At 38.4% G+C, this 23,404-nt stretch overlaps 1 protein-coding gene across 3 annotated transcripts; it reads right to left on the bottom strand.

The window, feature by feature from the left end:
* Nucleotides 1–1,019: 1,019 nt before the first annotated feature.
* NUDT4 (nudix hydrolase 4) lies at nt 1,020–22,088 on the bottom strand. 3 transcript variants are annotated; one of them, XM_072401249.1, is made up of 5 exons: nt 21,620–22,088; nt 9,037–9,147; nt 7,117–7,161; nt 6,566–6,653; nt 1,020–4,878 (listed from the first exon to the last, which is right to left on the bottom strand). In XM_072401249.1, exons 1-5 carry the CDS (start codon nt 21,716–21,718, stop codon nt 4,676–4,678), a joined length of 546 nt encoding a protein of 181 aa, XP_072257350.1. In that variant the 5' UTR covers nt 21,719–22,088; the 3' UTR covers nt 1,020–4,675. The 3 variants fall into 3 exon arrangements, with proteins under 3 accessions (XP_072257350.1, XP_072257351.1, XP_072257352.1); XM_072401250.1 differs by having other exon boundaries at nt 6,566–6,650; nt 21,620–22,085; XM_072401251.1 differs by lacking the exon at nt 21,620–22,088 and adding an exon at nt 21,009–21,256.
* Nucleotides 22,089–23,404: the final 1,316 nt, after the last annotated feature.

The raw sequence follows: 23,404 nt of genomic DNA, 5'->3' as shown, positions 1-23,404 counted from the left end.
CCTGTGCTAGTGACAATTGTAAAGAATTTGCATTTTTCCATCATCATTGTTATAACCATACAGCTGTAACACTTCTAAACTATATACAAAACCAAAAATGTTTTGTTAGATACACTTTAAGGTGTGTTGGTAGTGTAAAACAACCATCTACCTGTTAGGCGCTTGCTTTCTATCCATATGCCGTACTGAAAGCATGCACACTTTAAACTGCACACAGAACATTTGGCAAAATGTGTGATGCATGGCCCTCCTCTCAGAATTATAAACCATTTCATTAAAGGTCCAACATTAGATAAGAAAAACATTGTGATTAGTCTGACAGCAATCATGTAAATAGTACATGCAGATGCAGAGATTTATGAATCAGGTGGTGTGGACAACATTAGAACAAGTCACATTTATAAACTATTTTGTTATAAATGTTTGTAGGTAAATATAAAACCTAAGATATGTTGAACGTCTTTACCTTGCTAAATGTGTTTCAGTGTTCATGTGTTTCATTTAACAGTGGGAGGAAAACACAAAACTGGATAAATTACAAAGGAAATGTAAAACATAATGCTGGGTAAAACTACAGAACCCCAGAAAGTGCAGATCTGTGAAAATGGGAAACCTAGTAAAATAATAACAGCTTCAGAGTTCCCAATCCAATCATCTTTCCATGTGTAAGGCCTTAAAAATACATAAGGTACCGAGGAATGCCACACAGCTATCAGAAGCCCTTTAGAATTTGGGACCTGAAAGCTGCACACTGGAAAGTCATGCAAATCTTTATATATTAGACACCACCATCCACAATCTGCATTTTCTAGAGTTCCTATAACATAGCTAAAATAAGAACTGTTGTAAAGTTTACATTCTCTCGACTAAGCAAAACCTTGAGGAAAAAAATGGGCTAAAGTGGTAAATATGCTTGGTACAAACATTACTCAAAAAAGGTATATTATCAGTGATATGGCACAGGTATATTTAAACTTACAAAATAATTGTGGCACCTTTAACAAAAAAAAAAAAAAGTGTAACAGCACTCACAATGATTTTAATTTATAGCAGCATTTTACAGTTTGTGTTTAAAAAAAAAAATGTAATGAGTAACAAAATGTTTAAATTACAACAACAATCCTCTGTGCACTCGTATTTACTGATTTGAATATTTACATAAAAAATGCATTTTTACACAGAATATATTGTCAACACTGAAAGCAATATTACAACTTATCTACAAATAATTCTGGAACAATTCAGGGCCCACGTAAATGGAACAATGTGAGAATCGCACCCATATTTATACCATGACTCAATTATTTTATTGGGAAACCTATCTTCATGAACTCTGTATCACATGCTGTCTTAGCAATGAAAGGCTACAGAAGTTATCGACAAACGATTCTCATGAAGGTGGTCACATGCAGATACTGGATCTGCTGTTTTTCAGGAAAGAACTTTCATTGCTCACCTGCAGTCAATCTTACTTCTGCTACCTCTCTATATGAGGACTGACAGATGATCAGAATACTTAGATTTATAGGTAATACACAAAATACTTTGGATGCTATATGAAAATCCTGACATATGGTCATTGTGTGAATATTTAATCTGTGGGTAGGAAACTGTGGCTGATGTTATGCTTTTCTCTGATAGTTTGGAGAAGTTATGGTTCACCGCCATTAGGAAAGTCTCTGACTTGTGCAGCATGTACAAGATACTGCAAAAGTCTAAGCAGCCAGGAAAAAAAGTACATGACAGGCATAAAAAAAAAAACAGATGATTTGTTACCCCTGCCTAGTGTGTGTGTGTGAAGCAGGAAAAGTATAGGGAGGAGACAGGTCACTTGTTATGGGTAAAAATGAATTTTTCACAACAATCTTTATAGTTCTCACAGATATATAGATGAAAACATCAATGGCAGACTACTGACTGAAATAAAAGCTGCTCTGCTAAACATACGCAAACTCATGGATGCAGAGAAAGTACCATAATCATTCTTTTTACATACATATCAATGGAATTTAACCTGAGAGAAGCAGTTGTGTCCATACACACGGAGAGACATCCAAGTAATCTTCCATCCAAATACCTTAGCATTACAGAACTAGAAAGATCCACAAGGTTAGACTAACTATAATTATATTATCATGCAGAATAAAAGATTGTTTGCCCAGTAGAATATTGAAAAACCAAAAATTTACATTTCTTTGGCATTCTGCACAAAAGCTCTGGGCTCTTGGATCTACGTGTATTCTGATGTTTCAAAAGGCATTTACATTTATTATAAATAGAACATGTGGAAAGTTACATAGAGATGGATATATTTTCTTCTTGAATGTTCGGTCAGTGAAAAATAAACACAGAAAGATCTGATGTTTGCATCGATCCCTTATGAGCATGAACACATGAACAAGAAAATACACAAGGGATATATATAATACAGGTTTTATTCCCTTGCAGGCATGTTTAATTAATCATGTCATGCCTATGGTCTGTACAGTCACTGCATTACCCAGCAGGAATCAATCTTCCTCATGTTAACATCAGTCTCCCCTCAGTTTGCTCCTGCCAGATGTAAACATGCCAGTGTGCACAATAACTTTCTTTGAACTTCAACCACTTTCACACTTTGCTTCCATCCTTTTCATTAATGTAATAAACATAATACAATGCTACTAGTGCATGTATGTCAAGGCTTAAAGGGCTATTCCACCCAAAAAGGAGAGAATGATGGGATTGGCCATTGCTAAAGGTATCTAGTGTGGGACTTATTATCTGTCCTCCCGTTACCAATTAGTAACTATAAAGGAAAAGGTAATGCACACTAGCGTACAACGGTATACAAGGACAAGATTATCCTTGTTCAGCAATCCACTTAAATAGGGAAGCAAGCACACATCCCACGAAGTTCAAGCATTTGATATTCTGCCTAGTACTTGACTTGCTTCAAGATGCTTTTGCTATCCCATTGACTTGAATGGGAATGCAAAACCCATGTGAAGTTACAGTAAAGTCCATATTTCTCTCTGTACAGGTTAATTAATTTCTCTTGCAGACATTGGTGTTGCAATCTTTGTGCTTGTATTCCATGATGCCTCCATGGTGTAAGTAACACTATGCTGGGTTTTCCTAGAATTATATTAAACCAATAGCTGATTCAGATCATCAAAATGCAACTATAAATAAGTCACTTTGGGTGGATTAACCTTTTAAATGCCAATTAAGAACCAACAAACAAGTAGCTAGGACAAAAAAAAAATCCAGAACTAGAACACTAATGAACCAAGAATAATCAGGTTTAAGTATCAGTACATCCAATTAAAAGTATAGTACATATAATAAAATACAGTCTGGTTTACCAACTAAGCCACCAATAAAATCCACTTGCAGCCAGATACATCCAACTAAGCTGTTCAACTGCCCAAGTTGTCAGATATTCAGGAGCCATAAAAAAAAAACTCAGATATCATTGCAGACATAGATAAAATTGTGACTCCATTCACGGCCTCGATTGATTAAATTTTTTAGGTTTGATGCAAGTTAGGTAATGGCTACACTCACCATAACAATCCACCTAAAAACCGCTATCAAACCCTCTTCTGGATAATTATCAACACAAACATTTCACACCTTTACTTTAATTACATTACGGAGGTCAATGTTCCCTGCAAGAACTGACACAAAGGAACAACTAAAGAGAGGCCATGTATGATACTAATGTGAAAGAATACACAATTTTCTTCAGTGCTGCATATTGGTATACCTTTTTTTTTTCAGTGATGTATGTCATAATGACAGCCAGATTTCCCTGGGGTTACAAAGTCACAAAGCCAGCCCTACAAAGGCAGGTCTTTAAAGGAACATGTGGAAATGCAGTTCTCAAACATATCTGAACATTAGGTGAATTATGTTACCACATTGTACAGTATGAAGCCTCTCAAACAGCAATAGTCAGATGAGACTGCGGATAGGAAAATTGAACATTTACATGTGAATGTTATTAGAGGCTCCCATATAAAATGACTGTAGTATGAGCATCCATTAGTAGCATTTTACAATCTAGGAATTTACTGCTCCCCATAACCTTGGGAGAGAACTTGTGTATTTCAGCCAGATGTAATGTGTAAATCATCAACATAAAGGATATTCCTCAAAACAACACATAATAAACTATCATCACTGACAGACTATTAAAAAAAAAAATGAGAACCAGAGCGGAAAACAATCTACTCTCTGCAAGAAACAAGCTCAGACTAGACGTTGGGGACAATAGGCAGCTAGTAATATGACAATAGCTCCTTTAGAGCTGAACCTGGTGAAGGCCACACTTCTCTCAACCTGAAACATAGCACACTGCAGGCTTATTTTTCATCCAGCAGAAGTTAAAGCCCTTTTAGAAACAGCAGTTGTAAAAACTTGTCATGGCACATAAGCCAAATTACAATGGTAATGACAGAACATAAGACAGAAAAATGGCCATTTAAGGCATCTAAAAAAATCCATATGGCTTTTGTTGGATGAACACTATCATACATGGTTAAAAAAAGAAAAAAAAAAGTGTTGATTAAGAAAGCGAAAATGGTTTGTAGCACATCTTGCAAGAGGATCCATGTCTAATCATCAGGATGTTTTCACGAGAACACAAAGTGGCACCCCCCTCAAAAGGTAAGGCACCCTAAAGTGCAGTTTATCTTACACTTGAAGGTAAGCTAGAAGTCTGTGCAGATGTTACATACAGAGATGTGTTGTCTGATATAGGAGGGACCACAGAGTTTCCATTAGTTGGGGAGCATCCCAGTTTCAGTTTTTCTAAATATTCTGCATGTACAGGCTTGTGGCACTGTAACACTTTCAAAGCATCTTCAACTTTAAACCATTCCCTCTTTCGTCCTAAAAGAATAAAAAAAGAAACAATTTAAATGTTTTAATGAGGAACAAATGAAAAATGTAAGTATTGCAATCCTTAATTTGTTTAAGCAAACAATTTATGGCACATCTGGCAGAAAATCTTTATCATTAACCAAAATGCACAAGGCAGGAAATTCAAATATTACACTAAAGCAGCTGTTAGACTATTGCAATCTATGAAAATAAAACAAATGTTTTACACAATGTATGTCATTGTATTTCTGCATAATATAAAGATGAACTCCAGGCACACAGCTGAAATACACAAATAAAACCTCACATAAACATATTTTATCTGCAGAAGATTGTCTATTTCTGTCAATCATGTCAAAGGTTAGACATGTTTCTGCCAGGCCACACATCCCTGTGGTAGGGCAGGAGACTGTTTTTTCTACACCCTGTTAATTACCAGTCAAAAAATTAAAAATGATAAGATTATTTCTGTCATGCCGTTCTCTCCTTACATCTGCACACCCATTGCAGTCCCCCAGCCTGAGCTCCTGTGATACCAATCATCATATCATATTCAAATGTATGTACTTACAAAAAGGAGGATGTAATCAGGCCAAAAAGTAAAGCCAGTCTTTGGACTAACTGAATTGCAATATCTGTCAGTGGTGGGATTTTTCATATTATCACTTTCTTGTGGTTATCTCTGTGACATCAACACATTCCAATGGTCCCCATGCGCTTTACATACAATCTATCCCATATCTAAATCTCTCTCCATCTATCTCTGATCCATGGGTTTATGTGGGGGAAGATTTTTAAGGTGGGAAAACGGATTTTTTGGGATTAACATATAATAGCTTTTAGGATTATTCAGCAATAAAGTATTAAGACAAGGACATAGCTCTCCCTTTTATGTATACTATACGAGTAATTCTACATATTCTAAATCTAATATGTAGTAGTCTGTTAACAGTGTATTCTTCTTGGTCCTGTTATATCCATATGATAAGAAGTCTGACAGGGGTTCTTGTCTTTACATGCTCTACTAAATAATAAAAAATGTGTTTGCCGTTTGACACTTACCTTTATTTTTCTTCAAAAAAACAACAAGACAGTAGTAGTGAGGTTAGTGGCCAAATATAGCTCTAAATGTAAGTAAAACTGTCAGGGTACCCAATACTTTTCCCACTTTATCGAAAAATACAAAAAAGTTTTGCCTGAAAAAACACTTTATCCCCCATGTCCAGGTGCAATAAGCATACCACAAAGAAAGCAGTAAAACAATTCCTTTCCTTAAAAAGCAACCTTCATGTCCTGCCAGCTTTTACCCTACCTCTTACAAATCAGTGCTATTATAACACGAGGATTATTACAGCTCCCAATGTACTTCCAGGACACTCAGATGTAAGCACTGCAGGTCTCATAGAACCCAGGGTTGTGATCACGCCTTTTCCCACCCCTCCTCAATACTCACAACGTGAAGCCTCTGGGGCAAATACATTTCATTTAAATAAACATTATTCTTTTACAATTAGCAGCTAGAGTCATAAGAGAAGAATGAACCCCACATTCATGGCAACAGGAAAAAAAGCACATAACCTGGGAAGATGTTTGTTCTGACTGGTGGTAACATATGACAGATGCACACTTTAATTACAACAACAGCATAGTAAGGGCTGGGGGCAATAGAAAACTCAAACCATTACAAAGCACTTACCAATATTCACTGAATCCTCCCAGTCTTCCAGTACTTCTGTTACTGTAAGAACATACACATACGTTCTGTGTTTCCTATCTTGGTTCTGCTTAAATGACAAAAATACAAATCTTTAGTGTGAAGTGTTCCTGTTAAAGATTCAAAATAATAATTTAATATGTATATATTGCATTGTGACAGAATGGGAGAAGGAGCTATAGAGACATTTTTAGAGACAGTGATTCATCTTAAAGCAGACTTTGTATTAAAATGAAAGGTCCACTTTACTTTTAGAAGATGTTAAAGAGCAGCATTACAGGTTTAAACTTAAAAAAAGAGGGGGGGGAAATGTATTTATTACTGCCTGCAGTACTTAAACTAGGGTGTTGTCATGATCTTCTTGCCTGGTAAAGCAGAGAAATAATATTTAATTCTTGCAAGAATTGTACACCCCCCCCCCCCCCCCCCATTTTCCCAGGATGTTCGCAGATGGCCATAATCCCATCTAGATGCTGGTGAATCCAAAAGTATTTGGCATGTGAAGATATCAAGCAAAAATTTAAAATGTTTACCTCAAAGATTCCCAGAAGTCTTCCTAACTTCCCCTTCACACCAGCCTATAGAGAAAACAAATATTAAAATTAGGCCTATGACAAGGAATTTATTCATATAAACCACCACTTAGGAAAACAAATGCAGCTACTAAATCTATGGGTTGTAAGCTCCAATAATCATTATTTTTTTGTTCATGAATTTAGATATGTATAAGAAACATAGTATGTTTGAAACAAAACATTTTGAAAGTGCATGTATGCTTGGAAATAGGTATTACCTTCGACATGTAGAGTCTGATCATCAGCAGCACTAGGAAAGTGATTTAATAATTTCCCTCAGTGGAAATTCTCTGTAGGAACTTTTTTTTTCTTTAGCTCTGCCTGGGATCGAGCATGTAATAGGGTATCTATATACTACCCTATCTCCCCATTTCTTTTTGCTTCATTATTTACTTTTAATTTTTTTTTTAATTCAGTTCTTAACAAATGAAGAGGGACAACAAAGCAGGACTGGAAGAGGCCACATTGTTCTGTGCAGTGATGGTTTCTGTCTCCTACACAAAAACAGAAGCATGAGGACACATTAATAAGGGGATGTGGAAAGTATGTCCTCTGGGCTGTTCAATCAGCAGAATTGAAGCCAAGAAGTCAAAGATTTTAGAAATTTGCACAGCAACTAGGAGACCTTCTAGAAAAAGACACGAACGTGGGCATATTTAGAAAGTAGTGAATGAAATTCTTGAAATACTCACCTGCTGTGAATGTTTGATTAATGTCACATTCACAGCTAATGTGAATATACCACATAATTTTGGATGTGTGCGTGCATGTACTATTTTTAACTTGCAATTTTGGACTTCTGTTCTGCTTTCAGAAGCAAACAATATTGCAATGCCAACTTTAACAGCTAAGCCCTGTATACTGCTCTAAAGAGAAATGAGCTCCTTAACATGTACTTTTGGGACAAGACATCACTATCAATCCATCAAGTAAAACAGTTTCTACAGGTATTAGATACGGATTTTCTGCTGATGTTACAGCAAAATCAAATAACTAATCAATCTTGAATATAACATTTTGGCGGAGATAATGATACACACGACAATGTATGGTAAACACATGCAAGTTTAGCAGCAAAGACTAATGGAGAAGAATATATGTTCTAATAAATAAAATTTCCTACCCAAAGAATGCCTCGCTCTCCAGATCAAATTTTTAAATATTATGAATCAATATGACAATATCAATGGATATTATGGATCAATATGACAGTATCAATGGATATTATGGATCAATATGACAATATCAATGGATATTATGGATCAATATGACACATGGTTCAATGTAACACTCTGAAACCACAAGTTAAAAACTGTGCACACAAAGATTTACAAACTATGTGTCTTAGATTTCCAGAAGCATACTCAGCTGCTATGGGTAACAGGAGTGGCTGCAGAGACTTCAATACCTATGACCTCTAGGCTGCACAGACCAAAGGTTATGGACTTTCTACAAAACCTGCTTATCAGGTCATTCATCTACATTTGAATAAAAGGCAAAGATCATTGCTGCAAAGGACAATGTGGTCTCCACCGGGTTTGTGTTGTCATTTGACGGACAGCAGCAGGAGTAAAACCATAATAGGCTATATTGAAAAAAAAAATTGCTTGAAAACCGTTCTTGTAAGGGAATGATTATATCACTTCTCCCAGTTTTTACACATTGATTATCCCCTGCTAATGCAAATTATGCAAGGCTCTGATTTGTAAGATAAAGAAGGTAACACAAGTTAAGCCGCAAGCAAAGTTTAAATGCATTTTATTTCAAATGAAGGGTCAAATTAAAAGGAGGCGGGCCTTCTCATTAAAAAAATGTTTAAATTAGATGTCAACTAGATTTATATTCTTTTTAAGCATATGTAAAGAGCTTCCATTTTACCTCTTCATACACTTCTCTGACTGCAGCTCCACCAGGTTCTTCCTCTGGCTCCATTCCTCCTCCTGGTACAATCCACTGATCAGGATAACGACTGCTGCTGACTAGGAGTATCTGCAGAAAACAAACATTTGATAGAAATAATTAAAGAGAGCACGTGTAACTCCAAAATACACACATTTAAAAATGATGTGGGTTACTCCTGTTACTTTAATGCTGCTAAATTATTAGTTCATCTGGAAAAGCTTTCAAGCCACAGATAAGGAAGAGGGCTTAACAAAACTATTAGAAAAAAAACAGTTCTTTCAATTTAATTTGTTCAAGATTTTGAAACCCAGGTCTATCAGTTAAAGTTGGATGGCTACCATTGGTAAACGGTGGTTGTTATGGACAGAAAATGTAGCCTACATAGCAAACCAATCCTATAAACAAAAAATTCTGAGAAAACGTCAGCTAAGAACATTCAACATTTCAAGGTACTCCTCTACCCCACTGTTATGTAACAAGACTGATGGTAGATCACAAAACAACCTTGTAATATTAGGGTATCAATAATATGCAGACCCCAGAAGTGCCACATTCTTGTCCTTACAATAGCTCCTTTCACTTTACAAATAAAAACCAGACTACATTAGGAGGGAACTAAAGTGAGTACAAAAAAAGTAAAGGCATAAAATTTTCCTTGATGAGCGGCTGTGTTGTGTGTGAGAAATGCACTCGCCATAATCATTCTTATCACCAATGTCCCTAGAAATATAAGGGAGGGTACCACCAGAACAGGAATTGGGGGGGGCGCTTCAAGCCTATGAAAAAAATAAAAGTAATGCATCTTGCATAAGAACTTTAAATTTGTGTTGATATCAGTTTTAGTTCCATATATACGAGAACAGGGAACCATTCAGGTTCTGCTGCAGTGTGTAGCAATTTGTGAAGTATTCTGACCAAACTGTGGCTCTGATGCAATGTGTTTGGGATCTGGCTGTGGGGTCTGGAATACTGGAGGTGGTGCACAGAATTAGAAACTTGTCAGGTAGCCCTTAAAATGGTTCCATTATGCATTCGTCGTTTGGAGTTCAAATTTATCAGGTTTTGCTTGGCCTATTGTACAAATTTGAGTAAAAACATACATGTGTGAATAAACAATTCACACAGTAACAGCTTGCAATGAACTCTTATCTGCATAAAAGGACACTACAATTACATTGTGTGACTTAACATTGTTATAATACAAGTTTTGCTCGGACAAGAAACACAACTAATTGCATGCTTTACTCTAGGATCAATCATTTACACACTGCACAATTCATAATTTTGAGCCTTGAACCTGAATCACCTGCCAAATCAAGATAAGCCTGCCTTCTGAGTCATTTAACCGTGATAACATGGAATGCATAAAATGTGCAAGTGCCAGCAGCTCCAGTTAATCTTTAATACTGGGGATTTTATACAATGGAAAAATAACCATCATAGTTAAAAAAGCAATGGTCAGCTCACTAATATAGACAGATCACAGGCAAAATAATAAAAAAAGAAAAAAGTTGACTGCAAACTTTTCACACTTTGGAACTAATAATAGAATATCCCAAACATTTAAAGTTCTGATTTGAAAGTGTATTCAAATAAGATATAATCTAAACTATGAATGTACCCAATGCATTCCAGCATCCATGTCTACCCAGACTAAATGAGCTCCTGCACACCAGCGGGAGTTACATAAGCCATGGCCTCGAACCCGAAGAAGATTAGGTAAAGATGGCAGCAACCATACCAGAGAGGACAGCGAGAACACTTTAAAGTAGAATTAGAGGCTCCTGAATGAGAGTCTGAACAAGCAGGAAAATAAGCTACTAAGTTAAGTACTAAACATGCAAACAGTTGTTTGGGAGACTTGGCAGAGAGACCGAGGGAAAACCAAGTGCAGCACTTTTGTTTATTGGTTAGGCCAAAGTTCTACTTTATCAACACACACGACCTAATACAAGCAAACATTTCAAAACCATGGATCTACCAATCAACTGGTGCCAGGCTATGCAAGTTTAAATATTTACATATTCTTAAAAATTTATGATAAACTTTTAACAAGTCTTCACCATGTACCTGTGGAGCAAATTCTTGAAAAACAAGTTTGCCATTTAGTAGTTTCACTTTCATTTTTCCTTTTAGATCAGCTACATTTTCTGCCCAGCCTTCTAAGCTCTAATGTAAACACAAAGCAGTTACATAGGAAAACATGAAGAGGGAAGACAGAAAAGTACCAAGACCCAACTCACTGTATTTGTAAACTTTGAGATTGAATTGTTCCTCTGTGCCTTCAACTACATTGGTCAGCAATGGTGTATTTTTGTTAAGTACCGTCTGATAAGAATATGTTATTTAGAAATCCACAGCCTGTAACATCCCTACATTTTCAATATATTCTTTGCAAAAAAAAACAGTGCCAAACATGCCTAGCATACAAGTTGTGTACACTTGTGAAAGAATTGCAAGCTATGATACCCAACACTGTCTGTGGTTGGAGCTTTACTTATTATTTACAGTTCATCTATCTACAGCTAATCCTAAATAATGACCAAAGAATCATTCTGCCAATTCTGGGGTAAACGGTCAACCCCTAGGTATTACTCATTTACTAATAAGCATGCATCAAAGGTTCACATAATTTTAAGTACAGAGGAACATTTTTTTTACATCATTTGTATTTCTCAGAATGGAGAACTCCAAGGTTCACTGCAGAGAGGAAAGATCAGGTGTGTGATCTCCCCTCTGTACTTACAGCCTGCCATCCAGAGAACCAGGTTTACCAAAGTAGCTTGATAGCCTGGTATCCCTGGAGGGGAAGGGAGGCCATACTGCGCTGACAACTATATGTTGCTGGCAGCGAATGGATAAAACAAGAACACTCTCCTTGTCCACATGTGTTACAATACAACTATTTAGGAAAGGAAAGTGTTCATTCAAACAAACCTGCAGCGATCTTTTGCCTGAAGATTACAATTCAATGCCTAGTTATGCAGCAGCACACAGCCATTAACATTCCTGATTATATAACAGGGATTGCTGCAAGGATCCAGGCAATGTAAAGTGGCTGCCTAACATTCTAAACCAACATCAGACTAGAAGGATGTACAAGGTTAACCTCTATGGTATATGCTATTCAGTAATACTTCTGTAAAAAAAAAAAAATATGCCTATTTGTTTGAACACTTTGGACACCAATTATTTAAACGCCAAGGATTTAAACGATAAAATAATTTGAATGTAAAAAAGCTAAATTGTTTATATTTCAAACATATGCTAACATATTCAGTACTCACTGACACAGAAATTCAGCAAAAATTTGACCAATGTCTAGTCTTATAAAACTACAAAACTGCAGGTAACTAACTACCAGAAACAGACAAGGGAATATATAAAAAGTAATAAAGGGTAACAAGCTAGCTTCAGATATGTGTGTCTAAATCTTTGACAGTTTCCTTAGGGTGTGTATACGTTTTTTTTTCTCCACATGACTGTAGTGAACGACATGTTACAACACAAATTGTCCATCAAACAAATCCCTTATTTACAGTCAATTTCTAGAGATATTTAAGATCCCTTAGGTTTGCAGCTGTTCCTATAAATTTTACATTATAAGCCATTGGGGGTTCTTGCTGATAGTTTCCACTAGCAATGCTATGACAAGCAAATAAATGAGAAAGAAAGAAGCAAAAATGTAAACAATTTAAAAGTAGTTGCCATGCAAGTTGAAGTTCTGATTGATGCTAGGTTGGGGGAATATTCCCCATTTGTGTAACTCACTGGTTTTGGAACTTTTGTACACAATGGGCCAAAAAATGGTCAGTCTTAATAAAATATGCTACACACAGGCATCTAAACTACAACTAAACCTTTCCTTATAACAAGCAGACCCCAAACACATCACTTCAAGACAGACTAGATTCAGAAATGTTAATGAAATCTTGAACCACTTGGTTCCCTATGAGAGAATCTCCATTTCAGCCATTAGATGGTGCAGTTGATATGCCAAATATATCTATAGCAGCACACATAGGAAACAATCGGTACTAGGGATGATACGATCACAACATAAATGACTCAAATTCCGACAACAGATTCTACTGGTTGTTCAGGCTGCGCTGGGGCATCATTTGCTTAACGAAGACCCCAGGAGGTGCAAAAATTGTGCATATTCTAACATTCTGCTCCCAAAACCACTTCCTCACACCAAGAAACACCGCTGGCTTGGGAAGATCCCACATGCCGCCAGCTGCCACATGTACAGACTCTCATTCTATTTCAACCAGCACTGCTGTGCCAATGCTTGAGCAGCTGGGCAAGGTGCCAGCCACGAGGAATCAATATTACAATTGACATAAATATCAATCATAATCAATAAATTACCGGTTATGTCTTTTTTGTATGCTACCACGGCCTCTATCGCACTAAAAATCCATACATTATTGGTGTTACTGCCCGCCAGCTTCCTGCCTGTGTCCACCCCCCCAGTTAATAGTGGGCACCATACGGGGTCCTAGAAGCACCTAACATTTCCTCAAGTCCCCATAATGCAGCGGTTTGTGCCTGAGCAGCCGATTGTGGCAGTGCCATGTTTGGACAAGGAGAACATACATAGCACTGTGTATGATTCGACTTGTTTAGTAAACCAAGAATCTTGAAGTCTGGTATTTGAGGTAGGCAAGTGCACCTCTAGTAAAAGTGAATCTGTTACTATGCCTAGTATGGGTAAAATTCTAGCTTAGGTTAAAGGAGAAACAGTCTATTTCCTGTAAACAAATGTAAATAATATTGTGGTGTATGAATAAGGTCCTTTTAATGTGAATTTTCAAAAGCTTGTTGTTGGCAATTTTTGTTACTGCAATATAGATTTGGAAATTAACCATTGGAGGGCACTCCATAGCTTACAAAGTCTTACTCTTTAAAGCAAGCCTACAATGAGACGGATATGTAGGCGGCCATCTTGGTTGCCTTTTGTAAAAAATAAAAAGCTAGTTTTGTAGCTGCATCGGTGATCATCGATCATCTAACCATAAATGCTTTCTAAATCACTAATCTAGAAGTATGCAGATTAGATGTTCTGACTCTGATCTGAATAACTATTCCAGGCAAACCACTAGAGGATCAGAATTACAAGCCAGGTTACTTTTCAGGATGAAGTTGGTAATTGGTAGTTCAGGATGAAGGTGGAAGTTGGTAAAAATTTTCTGGTCACATACATTTTCAGCATCAGACCATTTTGTCTTGATTCAGAATAATCACTGATCTTTACCTTGACGAAAATTATATTTTGCTTTGCCCTCTAAAGTACTTGAAGCTGGCAACACAATGTCAACACACTTCCAGCTCCTAAGTAACCACAACATCCTTGCATACCTTCCACTTAGGGCCCCATTATACTTTACTGTTACACGCACCCAGGGGACACCATTTTCATTATGCAGTAAATTTACATTCATTATCACAATCCTGTGAAACTATTTTTTTGTGAAATCAACATTCAGCTACTGGGCCATTTTATCACCTTTATCGTTGCCTTTGCTGCTCTCTTTAAAAGACATATCACATAAACATATTGTTAACACTGGCCAGACACTAGAAACAAAAATCTCATCTATGCTGCACAAACCAAAAATGAAACACTGTCATTTCTGCAGACTAGAGAGATACAGTTAACATTTTTATCTGCTGAAAATGGGATTTAAAAATTAGCAAAGAAAGAAAATGATTTAGGCTTCTGCATAGCTCAAAAATTTGCTAGAGAAACTCGCCTCTTACCTTACCTCAGAATGGTTCTTGAAAAAAATCTGGCCAAATATCCAAAACCTGTTGCACATTTGTTGTTTACATACAGGTTTGCACCCTATGTGCAGTGTGTACTTTCATTTTTTTGCCATTTTTAACACTACTAAAATCCACTAAACAATATGACAATCACAAGTGGGGAGCTGTCCAATCGCTTTAATGAGACATCTGTGACGCCACGTTGCTGCAGCTGGAGATGTGACCATTGGCTGTACAGCAGCCGGTCTGTATCCATATTAAAGCCAGGAGCCAGCTGAATAATTCCATACAGGCGGGCTTCTTGCAAAGTTAACCGACCTGGTATTAAATTAGGAACAGAAGTAAGGAAGGTGTTAAACACTAATCTTACTGGGAGTGCCGACTGTCATTTGCAGCTTTTTAACAAGCTCACTGGCAGCATGATTAAAGTGACAGTAAGACTTATATCAAGATCTGTATTTAATGCTTCCCATACAGGAGCCAAAAGGTGTTTTAAAGACTTCAGGGTAGCTTGCCAAATGCTTTGTAAAAGTTTTCTGTGCACTGTCCTTATACCGGCGTGAACCAGACTTTACAGTGGAACATAATACAGCTACTCTTAATGTAGAAAATAGGCCTAAAGCACAGTCTAAATAATATTCATCTGTAACCAAAACCTGCAGTACAAACAAAGTTACATGATGTGCTGCACTAGTCACCACTTGTGAATTACTGCAACCTTTAGGAGGACATGTGATGCATCCTCCTTCAATGCAGTTCTCAAAGGAATGAAATGTATCTGAAACGTGACAAGCAGTCACATAACTAGTCTCTCACACACATCTGCTGTTGACCAAATTAGAATTATATTTGGCCCTTTTCATTTAGAACCATGAGTTGTCCATGCATCTTACTTGGTGACCATAAAAATGCATGGGGGGTTCATATAATGTGCCCTGGAGACCAGACAGCAGTATCCACTCTATTTTAAAAGGGAAGCATTGTGTCTTATGCAATTCTTAGTTTGGCATACAAGGGAGAATGTAATACCTAATTATAATTATAAACAGTCAATAAGCAAACCTAAGAAAAAAAAAATCTGTAATTGATAACAGGAGCGTCCACTATCCGGTCCTCCGTGAATATGAATAGTATAACACAGAGTATTACCCCACAGACAAACCCATGTTGGGAAATAGATTTCCTCACATTCAGTGTTTTGTGATCACAGCAATGATGACACACACAAAACAACATCCATTATGCCCTGACATTCCATAAATCACTTGTAGTTTAATAAAGCACCAGAATGGGTTGCAACATTGGCCACCTCAATTGTCCCACCTTTCAGCAGCTGGATATACGGAAAGTTTTATAATGAGAAAGAGGACATCAAGAAAATATGATGTCAATGAGGGCTAATCCACACCAAGATCTACCCAGTTTCTCATTGCCAAGATCTACCTAGTCTGAAAACACTTTACAATTATTTCCAGTGATAATAAAAAAACATTTTATAGAATGCCTAATTCCAGGACTTGTGTGTGATCATGCAGATTTGCCAGGTGCCATCACATTGAGCCAGTCTCCTTCATACACCTGAGAAGTACTGGGAATTTCTTTCACATCCACTGCTGGGGATGAGGTAGATTAAGAAAAATTTGAACCTTCCCTCACCCCCCAGTCATAGTGGAAACAACTGAGGGGGTGAATATCCAAAACTTTGTTTGGCTTTAAATATACTTTAAGTAAAAGGATCAAAGAAAACTTTGCCTCATTTAGATAGTACAATCAGCAAATTCAAAAGTTCATAAAAATAGACTTGTTTGGCTTCTTTATGAATTTAGTGCCTTTGACAGAGCAGCATAAACCAATATCAGCATAAAAAACCCTGTTTTCTTTTGCAAAGAATGTTGTTAATATAAGACATGGCCATTCTTCTCAGAACAATTGAAATACCTGTTTATTGTAAGCAAATATTTTTATAGTACAGGACAGCAAACAGTGATGAGATAACAAATAACTTGTTTGATCTATTACACATAAATACAACACTATTTTACAAAACTCCTCTGAAAAATCCATTTGGAGCGTCTATATGAAATACTAATTTGCTGTCAGTCTGCAATATTAAAGTGGGGAAAAAACTTCAAAATTAAAAAAATGCAATCAAACTGGTCCTTTGTTGTAGAAGGGACAGGCAATGTCCTATCTGCATCAAATATGGCCTTACCTATTCGATCACAAATATTTCATTGCACTCACCCATCCTTGCACCTGTGTGGGTACCACCATATTCACCAAATCTTCCTGAAAACGGGTCTTTGGCCATCTTGACGTGACTCCCGTGAATACACACATATATAACCCAGCACTGTCTGCCATCCTATAAGGAACTTTGCTCAAATCAGCATCACTGAGACATATTAGGCCTGAAGACTGCCAGCAGCCACATCTCTAACAATACAGCAAACCTCAAAAGCACAGGTGCTGGAAGCTTATATGGAACCTGGAAGCCTCATTAAAAAGCCAGATACAACACCTCCCCCTTAACACATTCCCAGAAAGGGTTAAACAGCCCTAGGAATAAAATTAAAAAATTCCCACACAATAAATACAGAGAGGATTTTTACCTGTAGGAGACTAGAACAATGCAATCATGAAAAATGCAGACCTGTTCTCACTTCCTGTCTGATGAATCTGTTATCAGCAGGGCAGAAAGGAAATTCTTCTAATGAAGCCAAGGATGGCTGTAACAGCAATACTAAGGCTGGGTACACACGTGCAATGGTTCTCGTCCGATAATCAGCGCAGGGCTGATATTGGACGAGAATTTTGCGTGTGGTACAGTGCTCATCGTTCATCGCCTGATGACGAACGATCATAATGGAAGTGAAGGGGAGAGCACAGCAGGGTGCCGCTCCATCGTTCTCCCCTCTACAATAAGAAGAACGGTGTTGTATGTACAACACGGTGCGGCATCCTGAAGTCGGTAATCAATTATTGCATGTGTGTATACATAGCCTAAGCCTTCTCCAAAAGTCTTCTCAAAACTAACAGACTTTCACAAATATATACATCAACCCCATGTACTGACTGGCATACCCAGCTAACTCAAAAACAGAAAATAAATTCCATGATTTATAGTCAAGCAATAGGGTACAAACACATTTAATCTACCATATGGAAAAAAAAAACAACTAATGAACCTCAGGAAATGGTTTATCCAGCACGACTGCAGTGCAAATGAACACAGATAGTTAAAGACGTCTAACTATCTGTGGCTTGTATTTCTGTTCTGGTCAACCAGGCAAAACAACCTTTCCAAAAAAAGTTCAATCGATTATGTACTCCACATTTATAGTAATAGGTTTCCTTTTTTCAATATCAAACATGTTTTATATAGTGCCAACATATTAGACTGCGTTTTACAATAAATAGGGGTTGCAAATGACAGATACAGACACAGGAGGAGAGGACCCTGCCCCGAAGAGCTTACAATCTTTAAAGGCTGGATTTCTTGGTTGCTTCTGGAAATTTTTCTGCCAGATGTCCAGCCAAAGTGCGTTTGTTTTGTATAGAGCAGGGAAAGGTCAAGACCCCTGTCTGGTTATATTTTGCTGTCCACATATGTCTAGGTAAGTTTCCCTTTACTTTCTATCCTATAGTTACACACAGAAAATGAGAAGAAATCTTTCTCAACAACTTTCAACCCAGACTTGTCTATGGTATCCCCTATTGTAGGATTTTTTTGTTCACCCTTTGCTCTAAAGACAACTCTAATGTCCCTCTACCTGGACCTCTATAAAGTTTTCCCAATAAAAGCAGTAAAGTATCCATGTATATAAAGAATCATTTACCGCCAAACATATAGGTACAAGGGTAAAATTAATCTCCAAAGTTCAGATCACAACTTTTTTTCTACAGCCACAGAATCTTGGAATGCTGCTAGCCATTGAATATAAAGAAATGAGAGATTATTAGCTACTGGAGCGGAATGAAGTCCGACTGCTGTGATCTTTGGGGGACAAATGTGTCATAATACAGATAGAGAGGTGAGTGATGCCTTGTTTCAAAGCTTCTTTACTGCTTATTAGGAGTATGTAAACAATTTAAAGTCTATATCAGCCTTTCCCAAGTATACTTGGGAAATAGAAAGAATACTAGGGGAATACTAGGGGTTTCCTAAGCAATTACTATTTTCCACTACTCAGAATTAGCATATTTACAACCACAGATACCAATACACTTTTCAGCATTCTGCTGTGTGTGTGGGGATCTTTCCAATGAGAACCAATTCAAGGAACATTTATTTCTCCTCTAAAATTAGTGAACACTACAATTCTTGTCTGGCCATTTTTTTTACTATTACTGTAAAGGTCATATAGAGCAGTCCCGGTAGTCAAATGCACTGAGTATTCTACATTTCCTATTGTTTTCTATAGAAGCACAAAAGCGGCTAACAGCACCAACAAGTAATAGCACATACCAACAGCATGTATTCTCTGCCACAACCGTCAAAATTTCTAATTGTCAAAACTTTCCAGTTTTCTAAAACACATTCATACTGGCCCATCACTATAATGGGGTTTTCCAAAGGTCAGAAGGGCTGAGGATTAGGAGGCCATCCTGAGCACTCTCCCAGGGAAAGGTCCTAGCTTGGCTCTTATAGAATATCCCAGAAATGTGTTGTACTGACCACAAATGCTATCTGCTACAAAGCAACATTCATTGACTGTTTTTTTATTTTTTTAGGGCCCCAGACACCAATTTGCCCTGTTGCAAAAACACTGCATGTTAATATGCTTGTAAAATTGTAACAGGTTGTATGTACATTGTGCTGCAGTACAGGACCATCAGAATCTTTCTGTGTGTAGAAGGGCCAATCTAAATTACTGACAGCACACAGACCGTCGTGTAGACTAACAGACCATTTACTGTGTGTAAAGGGCTATCTAAAACTGACTAAAGTGACTTCTAAGTACTCCAGGTTTCAGGGCCTCCAGAAAATCTGTAATGCTTTACAAAGAAGAGTTCTACAAATTCACTGCACTGCCATCTACAAAGCAATGGGTCCATGGTCTCCTGAAAGTAAAGGGAATATTATTTACTCCAATATTACAGACTTTTTTATTATTATTATTAATATAGTTTTGGTGCTAATTCACAATACACAAGCCAGAAAACATTTTAAAACATTAAGAGCACAACTTTGGCAGTTACTATTTTCATATTCAATATAATAAATACAAAGTAATAAAAGAACAAATGACCATTACTAGTATTTAAAGTAGATCAAGTAACTTTCTATGTGTAAATAAGGTAAGAATGGTATTTCTTTCTAAAACTAAGCTGTCTGGTATAAAAGGCTCAGCTAGCTAGTATCGGTCTTACAATATTTACTGGTGACACTCCTGATGATTCCATGTCACAAACTGGCATACCCTCACTGGTACAAGATGGTGGCCCGCTGATAACATATACAATGAACTTGCACATTTGTACAGACAGCCTCCTCTTCCACAGCAAAAGTTACTCTGCACAAACTCTGACCACTATACCTGGGATTACTCTGCACAAACTCTGACCATGGCATGGACCTTGTGACCAATCGAGGACTGGGGAGTGCCCATGAACAATTCATGGCAGAGCCTTGCATTTCAAAATAAACACACACAGGAGATAAGTCCAAGTTTTTATTGTTGGTAGATCATTTTGACTTGGTCATTAAAAAAGTAGCTCGCAAGCAAAAAAGCGTGATCTCCCCTGGGCTAGAGAATTTGGTTCTGAAATTTATTAAGGCAAGTTTATATGAAAAGAATCAATAAATGTGGTGGTCCTGTCATTCACTAATCAATTTTTCCCTAAGTCACTATATATATAAGCTATTGGTAAATACACTAAAAATACAAAAGTAATGACAAACCATATAGGACAATAGCTGTAAAATAAATATTTTGGTATAATAGGTAAAATATTGGGAAATTACAGTGGCAGCCCCTAAGACACACACACACACACATATACATATATATATATATATATATATATATATATATATATATATATAAATAAATAAAACACTAAATCAGGAAGAACCGATCATGGTTTCAGTCTGACCTCGGCTGGACTTCCCATTAGCTATGGGGACTATAGGCCATCACTATCATGACTTCTTTGTGGAAAGTTCAATTTACCTGCAAAGTTCCATTACAATGGAACGCTGACAAAGCTAGAACAACCAGCAAAGTTCAAAAAACAAAAATATCCGGGGCTTGCACATGCAGTAAGTCATGACGATTCATCTAGTAATATAGAAAGCTCCGTGCTGCCATGGATCAGTGAAGTTGTTTGATGGCCGGGCTTTGCATCATAAAGAGAACACAAAGGCAGCATAGGCCGATCACACACACAATGCTTGGAGCCGATAGCCCCATACACACACAAATCATGCCAGGATTCCTGATAAGTTACATAGCGCACACATGCCAAGACATCTTACACATAAATACAAGAACTTCCCCCACTCGGTGGTCATGTGTCCTCCCCTCCATATGTGTACATAGGGGTGCGGGGCCCAGTGGGCACGGCAGGGGGTGCTGCTCACACACATGTGGATCCGGGGGGTATCAGGGGGTATCGGAGGGGTGATCCTGACAGAAGGCGCCGGGCTCCCAGCACAGGGGTGGGGGAGGGGGTAACACCGAATACCCCGGGGATTTCCCGTGTCCGTGGCAGGGTGTGTAATGGGTGGCGGTGACACAGCAGGCCGGTGTGTATGGGGGGGGGGGGTCTCCTCCGGTCTCACCTCATCCTCCCTCTCGTTCCTGAAGCACAGGCAGGCCGCCCGCTTCTTGTAGCCCTCCCTGTCGTAAGTCCTAGTCTGGTTCGGCTTGAACTTCATCATAGAGGCGGCTGCTCCTCCGACCACCTCGAGTGCTGCTTGTCACCGCGACTCTCGCCGCTCGTATTACCTCACCACACGTCCGAGAGCGCCCGGGTGGAGAGCCGGCCCGGGGTTAGAGAAGGCTCAAAGCAGCAGAGAGGAGTGACGATACGGGGGAGACTCGACTCTCCATGGACTTGGGCCGTCTCCGGTGTGTCTGTCCGTTCTTCTGGTCTGGCTCCACCGTCTTCTCTCACCCGGCCCCCCTGTGACTCCCACCCCTGCGCGCGCACTGCCCCGCCGCACGTCTTTCTACGAGAGGGGTACTAAGGTAGCATTCCAGCGCGCGCCGCCCTCCTGTAGCGGTCGAGGGACGCATGCGCACTGACGAGGGCGGGGAGGGCTATAGACTGGCCACGAGCAGCGGCTCAATGGAGCCTGAGCCGTGTGCGCGCGCTCCGCGAGGCTGTACAGGGCGTGGCGCGCGCATTCCACTATCTGCGGAAGCCACGCCTTCTTTGCTGTGTGTGCGTGTGTCCCTCGTGCTGCTGGAGAGGGGTTACGAGGAGCCACGCCTTCTCTTACAAGTGTTACCTGGGCAACCGTGCAATAAAGAGCATTGTAATATATGAGGAAATTCAGCAACATATTCTAATGGCCGCCCTCCATGCCTTATAATAACAACTGTGTAATATGGGGCAGACATGTAGTAGGAGGGAGGGAGCTTTTATGTAAAATGGACACATGAAAGTATTCTTCCGGTTAAGATGGGTAATTACAGTGGGGCAACCTCTGCACTTCAAGGGTCAAATATATATTATTGCCTGGGGTTCCTGCAAATATCACTTTTACTCACCTTACTTCCTGCTACCAGCAGTCTCTTGTACTGTGGTCACAGGGGCTGAGAAATAGCCCATCATTGGGAGGACATGGAGGGCCCACCAGCCTCTGGTATCAGCAGTTACATGAAGGGGAAGTGAAATGCATTTTACAGAACCCATAGACCAAGTCAAGCATGTACCTGATGAAGTGTGGGGTTGTATTTTATTTCAGGTTTATCATGTTAGGTTGCAGAAAATGTGTACAGGTAGTCCCATACAAGATAGGGACTGTAGGTTTGTTCTTAAGTTTAATTTGTATGTAAGTCAGAACAATATATTATTTTAATAAATATAATTAGGACAGATGTTCGTCTCAACATAATAATAGCCAGCGTGGTGTCAGTTACTGTAAAAAAAAACCCCACTGTGAGTAAATCACAAACAAAATCTTTATGGAGTCTAGACATTCAGTAACTTCTGGAGCAAGCTGTGCTTTGATATGCAAAAAGAAACAACTGCAGAGTTTGTCTTGGTCATTAAAGAGTTACATTAGGCTGCAGAAAGAGCTCACCCCCTAAGATAACCCACAACCTCAGCTGTGTTTAGCAAAAGATTTCTTCTGCAAGTCATGCAAACTGCTCTCCAAGCCTCCATTCTGCACACAGCAAGCAGGGAAGTCCCATTCATATCCAGGAGGCGTCCATATGTCAGATGTCCTTAACCTGGGGACTACCTGTATTTGAAAGGTCATGAACCAAATAAAAAATCAGACTTTTGCATAAAAAATAAAGAATAAAGTTTAGAGATCAGTTGTTAAATATGATTTTCAATTTGAGCCATATGATATATGAGATGGGGCAAAATATGCAACTAGTCACATTTAGAA

Source organism: Pyxicephalus adspersus, chromosome 2, assembly GCF_032062135.1.
Source record: "Pyxicephalus adspersus chromosome 2, UCB_Pads_2.0, whole genome shotgun sequence".
NCBI lineage: Eukaryota > Metazoa > Chordata > Amphibia > Anura > Pyxicephalidae > Pyxicephalus > Pyxicephalus adspersus.
The sequence above is the reverse complement of the archived record's forward strand: the minus strand, read 5'-3'. Positions and strand labels throughout refer to the sequence as shown.